Consider the following 13,341-nt stretch of genomic DNA (forward strand, 5'->3'; position numbering starts at 1 on the left):
AGTAACATTATACAAACTTGAACTAAATGGGGTTTGGGGTTACTTTACCCAATTTAAAGCCAAAATGTGTGAATATTTTTCCCATCAATCCAAGGACGGTGATGAATCAGACTATGGGGCAACTGCATTGATTTGCAGTCTGGCTAGGTATTGAGGTTTAATACATATTACTCACCTGGTTTGCCAAAAATGTCAAAGACTTGCAGTGCAGAGGTTCAGGGAGAGAATCAGAATGTTCAGAAGGTCATTGCTCCTTTGGCTTTGTATGTTCAGGTTCAGAAAATAAATACTGTTTGGAACTTTACAGGCTATGGCAACAAAACATGGGCATTTTCAAAAAGGCTGCGTTAACCTTTGCTTGTGCAAAAGTTGTGTTATATTTCAACTTTTTTTAGTCCACCCTAGAATCAGGTTGTTTGAGTGAGAAACAATATCCACCTTTAAAATATGAGAAGAGAGCTCATCTGAGCTAGAATAGCTTTATTGGAAATTCTTGGCCCTATTCCAATTTATGGTAGCTAAAACTTTGGCCTAGTGAATAACTAAACTACTACTGTGTCTACAAGGACCTTGCAGAAAACTGACTGCTTCTAGCCAGTCTCCACAAACTGATGAAGCAATCATACAGGATACCATGCTCCTTCAGATTAAAACATTCCAAACAACTATAGTGCCACAATAAGAATGGATTTAAATTTTTTACTGTCCTCCAGGCTCAGATATTCCATCAAGCAAAACCGTTAAGAAACAAAGTTAAAATTGTGTAGGCTGAGTGACTGTTACTAAAGCTGTTACTAAAGAAATAAATCTAAATTCCTGTACTTAAACTCCACAGATCTGCTCCCTGGTACTGAATATCTGGTGAGAGTCTACAGTGTTTCTGAGCAACACGAGAGTGCACCTTTGTCTGGAATTCAGAAAACAGGTACTGAGATGCACCCTGAGATACATATGCGATTAATGCAGTCCATTAGGCTTTCATTAACAAGACTTTGCTGGTTTGTCTTGTGCATTGCCACCTCGTTAATGGGTCATCATCTGGATATCAAAGAGCAATGCAGATGCACAGCTTGGGAAACAGTAGGAAATTTTGTTTTGTTTTGTCTGGAGATCCAGAAGCTCTGTTGGTTTTAAACAGAGCGTGGAAGACCCTGGTGTGAACACACCAACAGTGTCTGCCTGAACACAAGCTGAGGCAGAGCCTGTTGTATCTGTCACTGAGTCTTTCTTGTACTGTAACTGTGTACCAGAGTTTGCTGGTCATGTGCATTGTTTTATGCTGTGGGTGCTGTTCACTCTTTTCCTGCAGTTGTGTTCCAGTGCCTGTTCTTCTCCCTTTCATCCTGAACACATATTTGTTCAGTTTTGTAGCACTTGGCTTAGGATCTGGCAACATCACAGTTCTGAGTTAAATGAAACACAGCACTGCTCGTGGTGACTGGTAGTTCTGTTGAGCTCAATCTTTTGTCTGTCTGAAATACCCAGGTCTTGATTCTCCCACTGGCCTGGACTTTTCGGATATCACCGCTAACTCTTTCACTGTCCACTGGATTGCTCCTCGTGCCACCATTACGGGCTACAGAATCCGGCATCACCCGGAGCATGTTGGTGGCAGACCAAAGGAGGATCGTGTGCCCCCCTCAAGGAACTCCATCACCCTCACCAACCTGCTTCCAGGGACTGAGTACGTGGTCAGCATCATTGCCATCAATGGCAGGGAGGAGAGTGTGCCCTTGGTCGGCCAACAAACAACTGGTAAGCCTTCTGGCTACGACTTACTGTGAGGATTTTGGGTGTCCTGGCAAAGTAGTTGCTGGTAAACCAGACCTTCCCTACCAGCTGGTGAAACTCAGCTCATGAAGAAGTGCCTGTGATGCTGAGGTAGGGCCTGATTTAGCAAAAGGTGGGAGGACCCATGCTACTTTCAGATCAAGTCAGATGTCTTTAGGGCCAGTAGAACTTTCCTCATTAAACCCAGTCCAATACTGGATGGTTTCTAACCAGATCCATCAGGCTAAAACTAAGGCAGATGTGCAGCAGGGGAGCACAGAATGATAGGTGGAATATGTAGCTGATGTTCATTACTGTATTTAACCTCTCTCTAAATTGTGTTTTACTAGTGTCTGATGTTCCAAGGGACCTGGAAGTCACCCCCACCAGCCCAACAAGCCTTGTGATTTCCTGGGATGCTCCTGCAGTGACAGTCAGATACTACCGGATCACTTATGGTGAAACAGGTGAGGGCAGGCTGCTGTGGCCACTCACAGACCAGAAACTCTCCTCTGAAGCCATTAGAGAGCCACAGCAAATAGATAAGGCGAGTTTGACTGTAACAAGCAAAAGCCTCATGTACCTCTAAGATTTCTGTAGCATATTTAGGGAAGATTGTCAAGTATAGGCATCTTTTTTTTTTTGAAAGAAAAAAAAACAAACTAAAAAAGTGCAAATTATTTTTTGTTTACCAAAAAGGGCATCTGGAGCACTGCAGTCATTTCAGAGCTGGTTCTGTGTACTTATTTCATTGTTTTCCTTGGGGTGGTCTGAAAAGAGCTTTGACTCAGCAGCCACTGAAATCAATATTTTTAGATTGATGCATATAGGACTGTCCTGTTTCTTTGTAATGATATAAAATGTATAATTTAGATATTCTCTTACATTTGTTTTTTTCACCTTCCTCTCCTTAGGTGGAAGCAGCCCTGTACAGGAGTTTACAGTGCCTGGCACTGTGTCAACTGCTACCATCACTGGCCTCAAACCTGGTGTAGACTACACTATCACTGTATATGCTGTAACTGGCCGTGGAGACAGCCCTGCCAGTAGCAAGCCAGTCACTGTCACCTACAAAACAGGTGAGACCTGTTTAAACAACACAAAAAAAACCCAACAACCCAAACCCTGTAGCTTTGTGTTGAGTTATTCCAGTGCATCACTGCCCCCTTGGTTTCTTTTAGGAGCCATGTGCTATGTTGTAAGTCCATTGTTTTCCGTGGAGCTGCATATATTGGTGGCCCAGCATGATAATGAAATGACACAGAAGGGGGGTTGTGGACTTGGGCTTTTGAAGGAGGGAGACCCTGTAGAGTCCAGATGGGGATCCAAGCAGTATTTGTTTGGATTTTGCAGAGTGAAAATCTTACTGGGCTCTCGTATCATATCATCTGGTATCTCATCATATTGGTTTAACTCTGGTGCTTCTGGTGCACTGTCACATTATGTAATCCTGATGAGACCTGACTTTCTAACTCCAGGACTGTCATCTCACTCCTGATCTGGGTGTAGCCTTTTCCTACTCCTATTGTAGCTGCAGATAAAGGCATTTAAGTAGTGTTTAAAACAACAAAATTCCTCAAATAACATTGATATGAGTTCAGTCACCCACACATCATGGTTGAGGCTTTTTTGCTCTGGGCTAGCATGAGGGAGAAATAAATTGTAGCATGTGTTTTCTGTTCTAAGAAGCACAGCCTAGAAAAGGAAAAGCAAAATAAAATTGATCTAGGAGGCATTAGTTGAGTGAGGGCTTTCTGCACCAATATGTTGAAACAGAACACTTTTTTTTGCCCAGAAATAGACACACCATCCCAGATGCAAGTTACCGACGTCCAGGACAACAGTATCAGCATCAGGTGGCTCCCTTCAACATCCCCAGTCACAGGGTATCGGGTGACAGCAGTCCCCAAGAAAGGACATGGGCCCACAAAAACTAAAAATGTCCCTGCAGGTAAGAGTACCTTACATTCCTCACAGCATCTGTAAAGAATTCAAGATGAGACCATTAGAATCAACACTGTCAGGCACAAGGCATATGCTGGAAGCCAATTTTTTTCCTGCTTGTACTTTCTTTTGCTGTCTTGCTGATTTCAGTTGGGTTTCATCAGGAAGAGCTAAGGCAAATTTTTTGCCTTGAAAACTTCACACTTCTTTGGCACTGCTGTGCTGCAAATATTTTTTTCTTGGCAGCCTCAGCGTCTCTGAAAGGTACCTGTATTTCAAAGCAATGCTATTGGATTTTCTAGCATCTGACAAAAATTCTTGTCAGTCTTATCCCAGAAAATCATGAAAGCTGGTTTTCTCTTGCTTTATTTTGTTTTAACTGTGCTAATTTGCCCTTTTAGATGTGGAGCTTTTGAGCAGATAGAAATTGCAGATACCTTGTCGTGAGCTGCCAGAGAAGCATAGTGCAAGCAAAGACAAACTTGATATGTCTGCCCTGTCTCTGATGACAAGGAAGGACTTACACAAGCCCTTCATCAAAGGCTGTGTAGAGGCCAGTTCTCTGTACCTTCATGCAGCTGCATGTGGACTAATGTTGTTCTTTTCTGCCAGATCAAACACAAGTCACTATTGAAGGTCTGCAGCCCACAGTTGAGTATATGGTCAGTGTCTACGCTCAGAATCAGAATGGAGAGAGCCTCCCCTTGGTTGAGACAGCTGTCACCAGTATGTATTTCACTTCATGGTAACAAAACAAATGTTTTCTATTGATGTCTGAATCCACCATGCAGTATCACTTGCCCAGTGAAAGCAAGTGGCAGGTGCCCTGGTCTCCAAGAGAAGGCAAGGTAGTCTGCCCTGTGGCAAAAATGCAGCCCCTCTCCTTCAAACACTGGCAAAATGCAATTCCCTGCCCCTTCAAAATGCTGTGCTTCCAATTTTCTTTCACTAAAGCTGCAAAGTCTTTTGGGGTTTTGTTTGCCATCAGCCAATCGGTGCAAAAAATGTGCAAAGATCTTATTTCTGAAGCTAGGTGGTAAAGGTGATTGCTGCTAAGGCACTGGACTGGGCTTGGGAGCTCTTGCCCTGCACAAGGGAGTAAAGGAAACCACATGAATTGTATCAAGTACTGGGGATGAAGCCTTTTTTCAGGGACAGCTCTGGGATAGGGATTTACATGCACTTCATTCCTTTTTTCAGGCTTGTGTTCAAAACCACAGCTTAGGCCCAAATATTTGGAGTCATCCTAAATACAACAGGAGCTTCTCTGAAGCTCTGCACAGTTGGGAAAATAATCAACATCAATTTCAAATCAATCAATTGCTGGACAAAAATCACCTTTGCCAACTAGAAAATGTAGAAGATGAATATAACATGGCAAATAAAAAAGCTGAACTCTTATAGAAAAGTGTAATTTCAATTCAACATGTAAATGCAATGCCAGACCCTCCCACTTTCTGTAACAAAAGGGCATAGCTCTGTGGTAGCCACACTAGACTTCTGTGGAGCAAGGCTCCCTTACCTTGCTGTCTAGCACTGAGCTTTCACCTCACCAGGAAAATCCAGTTAATTGGTCTAATTACAAAGTGTGCATATCACCCAGTTGCACCTGTGGACATTTTCTGTCTGCTACATACAAAGCTGAAAAGTTCCTTTCTAACTGATTTTAAAATGTAATATACTGAATAATTTGCTTTCTTGGTAAGTGTGTTAATTGAATATTAATTTATGAAAGAAAATAGCGGAACTGATTCTCCTCAGGCTGGTGCTTTGCATAGCAGCTTACAACAGTGGAAGGCAAATGCAGCACAAATCTAAACTTCCCGAGTCAGATGGGTTGTCTGCTTCCTCTTCTAGGAACCAGTTACTGGCTCTCATAGTACAAATGGGTCTCAAAATTCTTATTTTTTTTTTCTCTTGACCACTTTAAGGTAGTGTAATGTGTCTAGAGTTGGGTAAAAGGGGTTCTAGTGCCAAGGACATCCAAATTTGGGTAAGGGTTTGATGTCCTCACTGGGTTGAAGGTGGTAATGCAGGTCTTTTTGGTTTTGTAAAGACCAAGATTGCCTTCCTGCTGTCTGGCACCCGCAGACCCTCAGCCTTACCCTGCAGGGGTGTAAGCATGTGTGCAAGGTGCAGCACAGAGGAGAATCAAGTAGCCTCTCTTCCGCATCAAACCAAAAACTGCTTTGCATGTAATAGAATTGCTTTTTATTTTCCTCACCCACGACCTGCTTTTTATCACATAACCTCTTACCGTTAATTTGCCTAACAGACATTGACCGCCCTAAAGGACTAACATTCACTGAGGTGGATGTTGATTCCATCAAAATTGCTTGGGAAAGCCCGCAGGGGCAAGTCACCAGGTACAGGGTGACCTACTCAAGCCCTGAGGATGGAATCCATGAGCTATTGCCGGCCCCAGGTGGCGAAGAAGACACTGCTGAGCTGCATGGCCTCAGGCCAGGTTCTGAGTACACTATCAATATCGTTGCCATATACGATGACATGGAGAGCCTGCCCCTCACTGGGACCCAGTCCACAGGTACACCTTTCACTACACCACGCAGCAGGCCATGGCAGCAGTGGTTTCTGCCCTGTTGGGTCAAGTGTGCTTCCAGGTGCAACTGGTTCTCCATGCTGGGGAAGCCCCAGGGGCAGCCGAGAGGATGTGATTGCTCTTGGAAGGTGGCATAGCTGGTGCTGGAGAGCTGGCTTGCCAGTGGAGTCAGCCTATGTACAGAGTAGGAAAGGCAGGGAATGCTGGTTAGATTTAAGGAGCAGATTCTAGAGAAAGGAGGTGTGTTACTTTCTCTCCGTCCTGAAGTGGATCAGTAATGTCTGGTCCTTAATCTGGAGCCTGCCTCATAGTGAGCCACCCCCTCACAAGGCTCTTGTTGTGTATTCAGAACACTGGGCAGCTGCAAGCAGAGGCAGCTACCGATAAGAGAGAGATTAGGGTAGCTTTCATCCCCCAGAGTCCTTGTTGTTGGATGGAGAAAAAGATCAGCATGAAGGGCGTGGAAATTGGTTATCCCTCAGGTCTTACAGAGCCTCTAGATCATTCCCTAACATTGCCCTAAGGACAACAGCCCATGAGCATGCCCACACCCTGCACTCACATCACCTCCACGAGAAGAGGACATGCTTGATTCAGGAGAGTCCCGTAGGTGCCAGTCTGATCCAACTCTGTGTAGAATACTTGAAATACTGCTTTGTAAGAAAGGAAAAGGAAGCTAATTACTTTCAGCAATATGGAATCCATTGCAAAGCTTCCAGCATTGCCAAGCATGTGTTTATTATAAAGGTAATTTGTAATAAAGGTCTCCTGTTCATTTGTGGATGAAAAGTCAGCATTGTAATTCCAGAGGTGTCATGAAGACAGTGGTTCCTAGTCTACAGATTGCTATACTAAACTGAAGCAAAGTGCTGTAATGACTGAAACAGCCAGCTGACTACCTGCCAAAAATGCAAATACAGTAATTTTTAAAACCCACTCTCTGTGGTTTACCCTTTTGTGGGCTGTTCAAAAGCAAATTTGAATTCATAGAAGAATTTCTATTGATGCTCAGGGGCTTTAGATTGAGCTTTGAGCAAAGCAACAGCGAAGAATTATCTTGTATTTCCATTCAGTAAAATTAGAAGACTTAATAGCAACATTCTAATATTGGGCACTATGGAAAGCTGTATTTTTCCCCTGTTTACAGCCCAAGAATTACCAACAGTAAGGCAAGGAAATGTTTCAATGGATGCCTCTTTTCTTATGCAAACATTTGTTTTTAAGGATCCCGGATGTGTTAGCTCATAAACAGACTCTTGTGTGATGAGCCTTATGGCCACCACAGCTCTGCTTTTCCATTGCCTTGCTCTCTGTGTAGTAATTTACCCTCGTGTAAGTGGCTGTAAAATGCTTCCCTTCTGCATTTGCAGTGTATTTACATCCTCCTTGCAACTCCTCAGCCTGCTTCCTACTTACTGGTATAAATCATCTATTGTATTTTAGAAATGAACAGAGATAGGCAAGGACTAAGAAGCAGGACTAAACCATTAGCTATGTGATGAGAAAGCAGAGACAGGCAGAATAATTAACCAGGCCTAGAACAAATTTAAGCACCTCCCAGAGCCTTTGTGCAGCAAGTGGTATTTGCCTAACTTCAGGGTCGAATCAAGTTCTCTTTATTTATGCTGCAAAGTGTCAGTGTAGTTTTGAGAGTCTCCTGAATACCTTGTCCCCTTCTGTGGTGCTTTATGCCCATGTTTGCAGAAGGCACACCCCTTTCCTGCTTGTGTATTTTGGGCCTAAACCTAACTCACATTCAGAAGAGAATATTGTTTCATCCAAGACTGTTACCTTTAAACTAACCATATACCAACCCAATTCTTGCAGCAATTCCACCTCCAACAAATCTGAAGTTTACTCAGGTAACTCCCACCAGTCTTACTGTCAACTGGAATGCACCAAACGTTCGCCTCACTGGCTACAGAGTCCGAGTGAACCCCAAAGAGAAGACTGGTCCTATGAAGGAGATCAACCTTTCCCCAGACAGTACATCTGCTGTGGTGTCTGGATTAATGGTAACTCCTTTATTTGTGTTGTGGGAAGAAAATATTGCAACTGAAGCAATTTCACATTCCTGTCTCAGGAACCTCAGTTGAAGGAGATCATTACAGCTGCTGAGGGTCTGACTCTATGTGAAGTCTGAGCAGCTATCAGCTGTAGCTGTTGTTACCATAGCTTTTAAAATGCAAGGAACTGGCCTGCTGAATCTCCATTCTTTCCCCTTCCTCATTTAGCACAGAGAGACTAGATACCTTCATTGAATGCAAATTGTCAGTTTCACAATCAATAGTAACCCATTAAAATGCTTTTACTCATCTTTCATAAAAAATGTGAGAAAGTGACCTAATGCAGAGGTTTTCAAGCTGAGATATGGGAGCTCTGGCAGGCTATTGCTTATTTTTAAGACACCTGCAAAATGTAAGTAAAAAAATGCAAGTCTCTTGTGAGTAAGAGTACATTTGCTATATATCCATCTTCTCCACTGGAAACATTGCAGGACTTCCTGAACTGGAAAAGGCTGAAAATCACTGCTTTTATGATTCCTGCTATCTTAACAAGCTACTGATCTATTTTAAACAATTTCTATGAATAATTTTCAAAAATTATTAAAATTTAAAAAAATTTTTTTAAACATTCTAATCTCAGTGGACTTCTGGTGCCATCAAGGACAAAAGAGCACATTGTGACTTCCATTCTTCTCTTCACAGTGAGAGCACTGTATCAAAGCAAATGACATCCATTAACCCCAGGAAAAACAGGATGTAAATTAGGTTATTCTGAAGGCTCAGCTTTGAAGCACAGATTTCAAAATTAGGGATGACAAATAAGCTTCATCCTGGATTTTCTCTGCTCTGTGGTGTGCACATGTTCACTACTAGTATTATCAACAGCACTGCTTATCAGGGTCCCTCTCTGCTTTTATTACAGCTGGAAGTAACTGGAATTATCCTGTCAATCCTTCACTGAGTTATTTTGAGGTTTTACACTGCAGTAATTGGTGACAAGAAATGTGGCTCCACCGAACACTGAGCAAGGGCAGGAGTATTTCCCATTGTGCCAGGTCCTCTTGTAACATGATATAACTTTGTCCATTCTAGGTTGCAACCAAGTATGAAGTGAGTGTCTATGCCCTAAAGGACTCTCTGACCAGCCGACCAACCCAAGGGGTGGTCACCACTCTTGAAAGTAAGTAATGGGCCACCACAAGTGACCAGTTAGGTCTGTTCTGAGTGCAGAGGCTGAGATGCTACTCTCTGTCAAAAGTAGGGCTTTATACAAAGCTCCAGCAAAGGCCTTTACAAACACAAACCTTTACACACAAGCTGGTAAGGTTAACAATGCCCACAGTACTGACAGGAGACCTTTTCTTTCTGGTGCAGATGTTAGTCCCCCTCGCAGGGCTCGTGTGACAGATGCCACTGAGACAACAATCACCATTACCTGGAGAACCAAGACCGAGACCATCACTGGCTTCCAAGTTGATGCTGTTCCAGCAAGTGGCCAGAACCCCATTCAAAGGACGATCAGCCCTGATGTTAGGTCTTACACTATCACTGGTAAGTAAAGGGCTTCTGCAAGTTCAGGAGCTTCCAGGGTCATATCAAAAGGTAGACTGAGTTCTTGTTTAGCAGTTGAATTTTCTTGATGAGAAATAGTATGGGAATGAAAGGTAAGAGAGAACATCTGTCATAAAGGATATTCTCCAAGAAGTTGCTGTTGACAGACATTCTGTTGTCTCTTTTAGATGGCCATCTCAGAGCATTAACAGTTATGTTTCCACTTCATTTTAGGCTTGCAGCCTGGCAATGACTACAAGATCTACCTTTACACTCTGAACGAGAATGCTCGCAGCTCCCCTGTAGTGATTGATGCCTCCACTGGTAATGATCTTGTCTGACTTTTCTGCTCACACTAACATAATAATCATTTATGGTCAGGCAGAAGTTGCCTATATCTGATCATATATATTATTTACTGTGACTTGAGTTTGAGAAGTGTGTCAGAAGATGCAGTTCAGGTGAAGAATATGCTTGCTTCTATTACATTTGACTTGGTTCCTCTTGTTTTCACCCAGCTATTGATGCTCCTTCCAACCTGCGCTTCCTTACGACCACAAGCAACTCCCTTCTGGCTACCTGGCAGCCTCCACGTGCCAAGATCACTGGCTACATCATCAGATATGAGAAACCTGGCTCACCAGCCAAGGAGGTTCTGCCTCGGCCTCGGCCTGGCACCACCGAGGCTACCATTACTGGTACCTGTCTCTGTTTTGTTTGGGAGCTCTACACCTGAAACACATAAATGTGAAGAGGGAGGGGGAAGGCCTGATGATAACACATGCAGGTGGTCAGCTAAAAGAAAGACATTTCCTGTCCTACAAACACAGTGCACTTCTCTGATCAGGTCAATCATCAGATTTGAACAATCCACAGATGTTTTCACTGCCACCACAACTGTCATCCACTCAAGGAAACAAGCTGGTGGTGCCCCATCAGTCATATGTGCTGAAGACTCATTATGTTTTGTGTCTGCAGTGTCCATGATCCCAGCTGACACAGATTTCAGACTTGCTCTGAAGTGGAGGAGGCTGGACTCTTTGTACTGTCGTGAAAACATCAGGTCCAAAATGCACATACCTATACTATAGCCATAGCCATCTCCCATTCTGCTTCGATCCCACACAAAACCATAAAAGAAAAGCAACTCTGAAGTTTAAGATTGCTTTATGTCCTTCCTCCCTCCCTAGGTTTGGAACCAGGAACTGAATACATCATCTACATCATTGCTGTGAAGAACAATCAAAAGAGTGAACCACTGGTTGGCAGGAAAAGGACAGGTAAAACAAAGTTCTGGATTGTTGTGTGCCAGCAAGAGATAATGTCTTCTGCTTGGGGAATACCATCACAGGACTGAAATATTGATGTTACTGAAAATATCCTGTTTGCACTATTCAGCCACCCCCTTTTTATGAGTCAAACAGGCTTGCTGAGGAGGTTTTCCTTTCTAGCATGCAGGAAGTAAGATCCTGAAGTTATGTCAATCATATTTAGCTGTGTTTGGACACTAATAACAGAACAACATGCTTGATTCTTGCCTGGTTACCTAACAGATAATTAAATCAAGGTTAACACAATTTCATCTAGTACATGGCAGCATCAAAGGCAGAATCCATTCATTTGTTGGCCATTGCATTTCTCTGACTTACATCCTCCACTGTGCAAGACTGAGGCTCCTGTTTCAAGCAAAATACCAGCTCTATGTCTGAATGTGACCAAGGACCTTGTTTCTTACTGCTCATTCATGATTTTCCTTAAACTGAAAAACTTGAGTATCTCTTGTAATCATTTCTTCTTAATTTGAGCAGTGGTGGCTTCTATGGGTTGCAATGTTCAAAACTGTTGCATTGGTACATGCATGAAGATTTCATACCCACACGCTTCTTATGCCTATGTATGAAAGATAAATATATATAATATATAAATATATAGAGATAATGCCTTCATAATCACAGTGAGGTCATAAAAAGTGTGTTGCATCTTGGGATGATCCTTGCTTCGAGCAGTGTACAGCACCCACTCCAGCTGTTTAATTGACCATGGTTGATTTGCCACACTTTGCTTTATGGGCTTCTAACCTTTTTTTGGCCAGATGATCTTCCCACGTTGATTACCAGACCACACCCCAACCAACCCGACATCCTCGATGTGCCTTCCATTGATGAGGGGACCCCTTACCTCACAAACAATAGGTATGACAATGGAAACGGGATCCAACTGCCAGGCACTTCTGGGCACCCCCAGACAATAGGACACCAGGGCCAACAAGTCTTCTTTGAGGAGCATGGCTACAGGCGGCCTGTACCCACTACAGCAACTCCCCTTAGGCCGGGGTCGAGGCGACAACCACCGAACGTCGACGAAGCCATCGAAATTCCTGGCTACCAAGTGCCTGTCATCGTGGAACCATTCTACCCTCACTCCCGTGGGCCCAGGAGCAATGACACCACAGGTCAAGAAATTCTTTCTCAAACAACCATCTCTTGGAGGCCGTTGCTGGAGAGCTCTGAATACATCATCTCGTGTCAGCCAGTCAGCCAGGATGAAGATACTCTGCAGGTAACTGAACTGGCTTTGCACTGTGTAACCTCATCTGTTGCAGCATCTGTCTCCTGTCCCTTTGCTCTGTGCTAAATGGGAGGCACTCAGAGTTGGCTTAAGGGTTCTTTTTAACTTTGTAGTTGAGAGCAGGATAAATACCTCCCTTCTCTTCTGTGTGGAGAAGGTCACAGGACAATACTGCTAAAGCAGAAAGCCCTTGAAATGCTGTCAGTATCAACATTTCACCAGGGAAGGAAGGAGTCAGGGAGACAGACAGAAGTTTTGAAGACTGAGGTGCTGCTTCTCCAAGCTAAAGGCTTCCTTAGACCTTTTCCTTTGTCTCCTTTGGTTTCTGTTTCCCTGCAGTGGTAGTACTAGCAGATCCCCAGAGTATTTGAGTTAAACTTGGTATTCTTTGAAGTTCTCAGAATATTCAAGGGGATTGGGCTGGTTCCACCATGTTATAGGGCACAGAAGTCACCCTAAACACATGGTCTTGGGGCCACCTAAGGACTCTTCCAGTGACTTGGCATTGCTTCTTGTTATAGTTCAGGGTTCCTGGAACTTCCTCCAGTGCTACACTCACTGGTCTGACAAGAGGGGCCACCTACAATATCATAGTGGAAGCCCTGAAAGATCACCGGAGACAAAAGGTGCTGGAGGAGGTGGTCACAGTTGGCAATACTGGTAAGTAAATCTTTTTGGAGTCTAGGTGCTTTTCCTGCCTCACAAACTACCTGGTGCTCAGGCTGAAAAACAGTGGAAAAAGGAATGAAGGGTTCATAGCAGGGGACTGGAACAAGTGACTCATGGAGTTCACTGGTTTTGGGTAACTCACACACTGACAGTGTGACAAGAGCTATTCTGATCTCTGTCTAATCATGAAAAATGTGCTTGGAGGCTTCATACTTCCTTCTAAGGTCAGTGTCCAAGAGAGAACAAAGGTCTGGTGGTATTTGCTGCTCCCAA

The 13,341-nt window shown here is 43.5% G+C and overlaps 1 protein-coding gene across 6 annotated transcripts in view; it reads left to right on the forward strand.

Annotated features, from left to right (window-relative positions):
- The window catches only part of FN1 (fibronectin 1), a 52,567-nt gene that overhangs the window by 33,749 nt on the left and 5,477 nt on the right, over positions 1–13,341 (forward strand). For 3 of the 6 annotated variants that reach the window (XM_030454066.1, XM_030454065.1, XM_030454069.1), the window contains 15 exons: positions 836–925; positions 1,486–1,755; positions 2,121–2,237; positions 2,685–2,849; positions 3,566–3,721; positions 4,327–4,440; positions 5,990–6,259; positions 8,102–8,289; positions 9,373–9,460; positions 9,655–9,831; positions 10,066–10,155; positions 10,350–10,529; positions 11,022–11,111; positions 11,924–12,390; positions 12,921–13,059. In XM_030454066.1, the coding sequence (XP_030309926.1) occupies positions 836–925; positions 1,486–1,755; positions 2,121–2,237; positions 2,685–2,849; positions 3,566–3,721; positions 4,327–4,440; positions 5,990–6,259; positions 8,102–8,289; positions 9,373–9,460; positions 9,655–9,831; positions 10,066–10,155; positions 10,350–10,529; positions 11,022–11,111; positions 11,924–12,390; positions 12,921–13,059 (2,601 nt within the window). The remainder of the gene's footprint in view (positions 1–835; positions 926–1,485; positions 1,756–2,120; positions 2,238–2,684; positions 2,850–3,565; positions 3,722–4,326; positions 4,441–5,989; positions 6,260–8,101; positions 8,290–9,372; positions 9,461–9,654; positions 9,832–10,065; positions 10,156–10,349; positions 10,530–11,021; positions 11,112–11,923; positions 12,391–12,920; positions 13,060–13,341) is intronic. The other 3 variants (XM_030454068.1, XM_030454070.1, XM_030454067.1) reach the window with 2 other exon arrangements.

This window comes from Calypte anna, chromosome 7, assembly GCF_003957555.1.
Source record: "Calypte anna isolate BGI_N300 chromosome 7, bCalAnn1_v1.p, whole genome shotgun sequence".
NCBI classification, from domain to species: domain Eukaryota; kingdom Metazoa; phylum Chordata; class Aves; order Apodiformes; family Trochilidae; genus Calypte; species Calypte anna.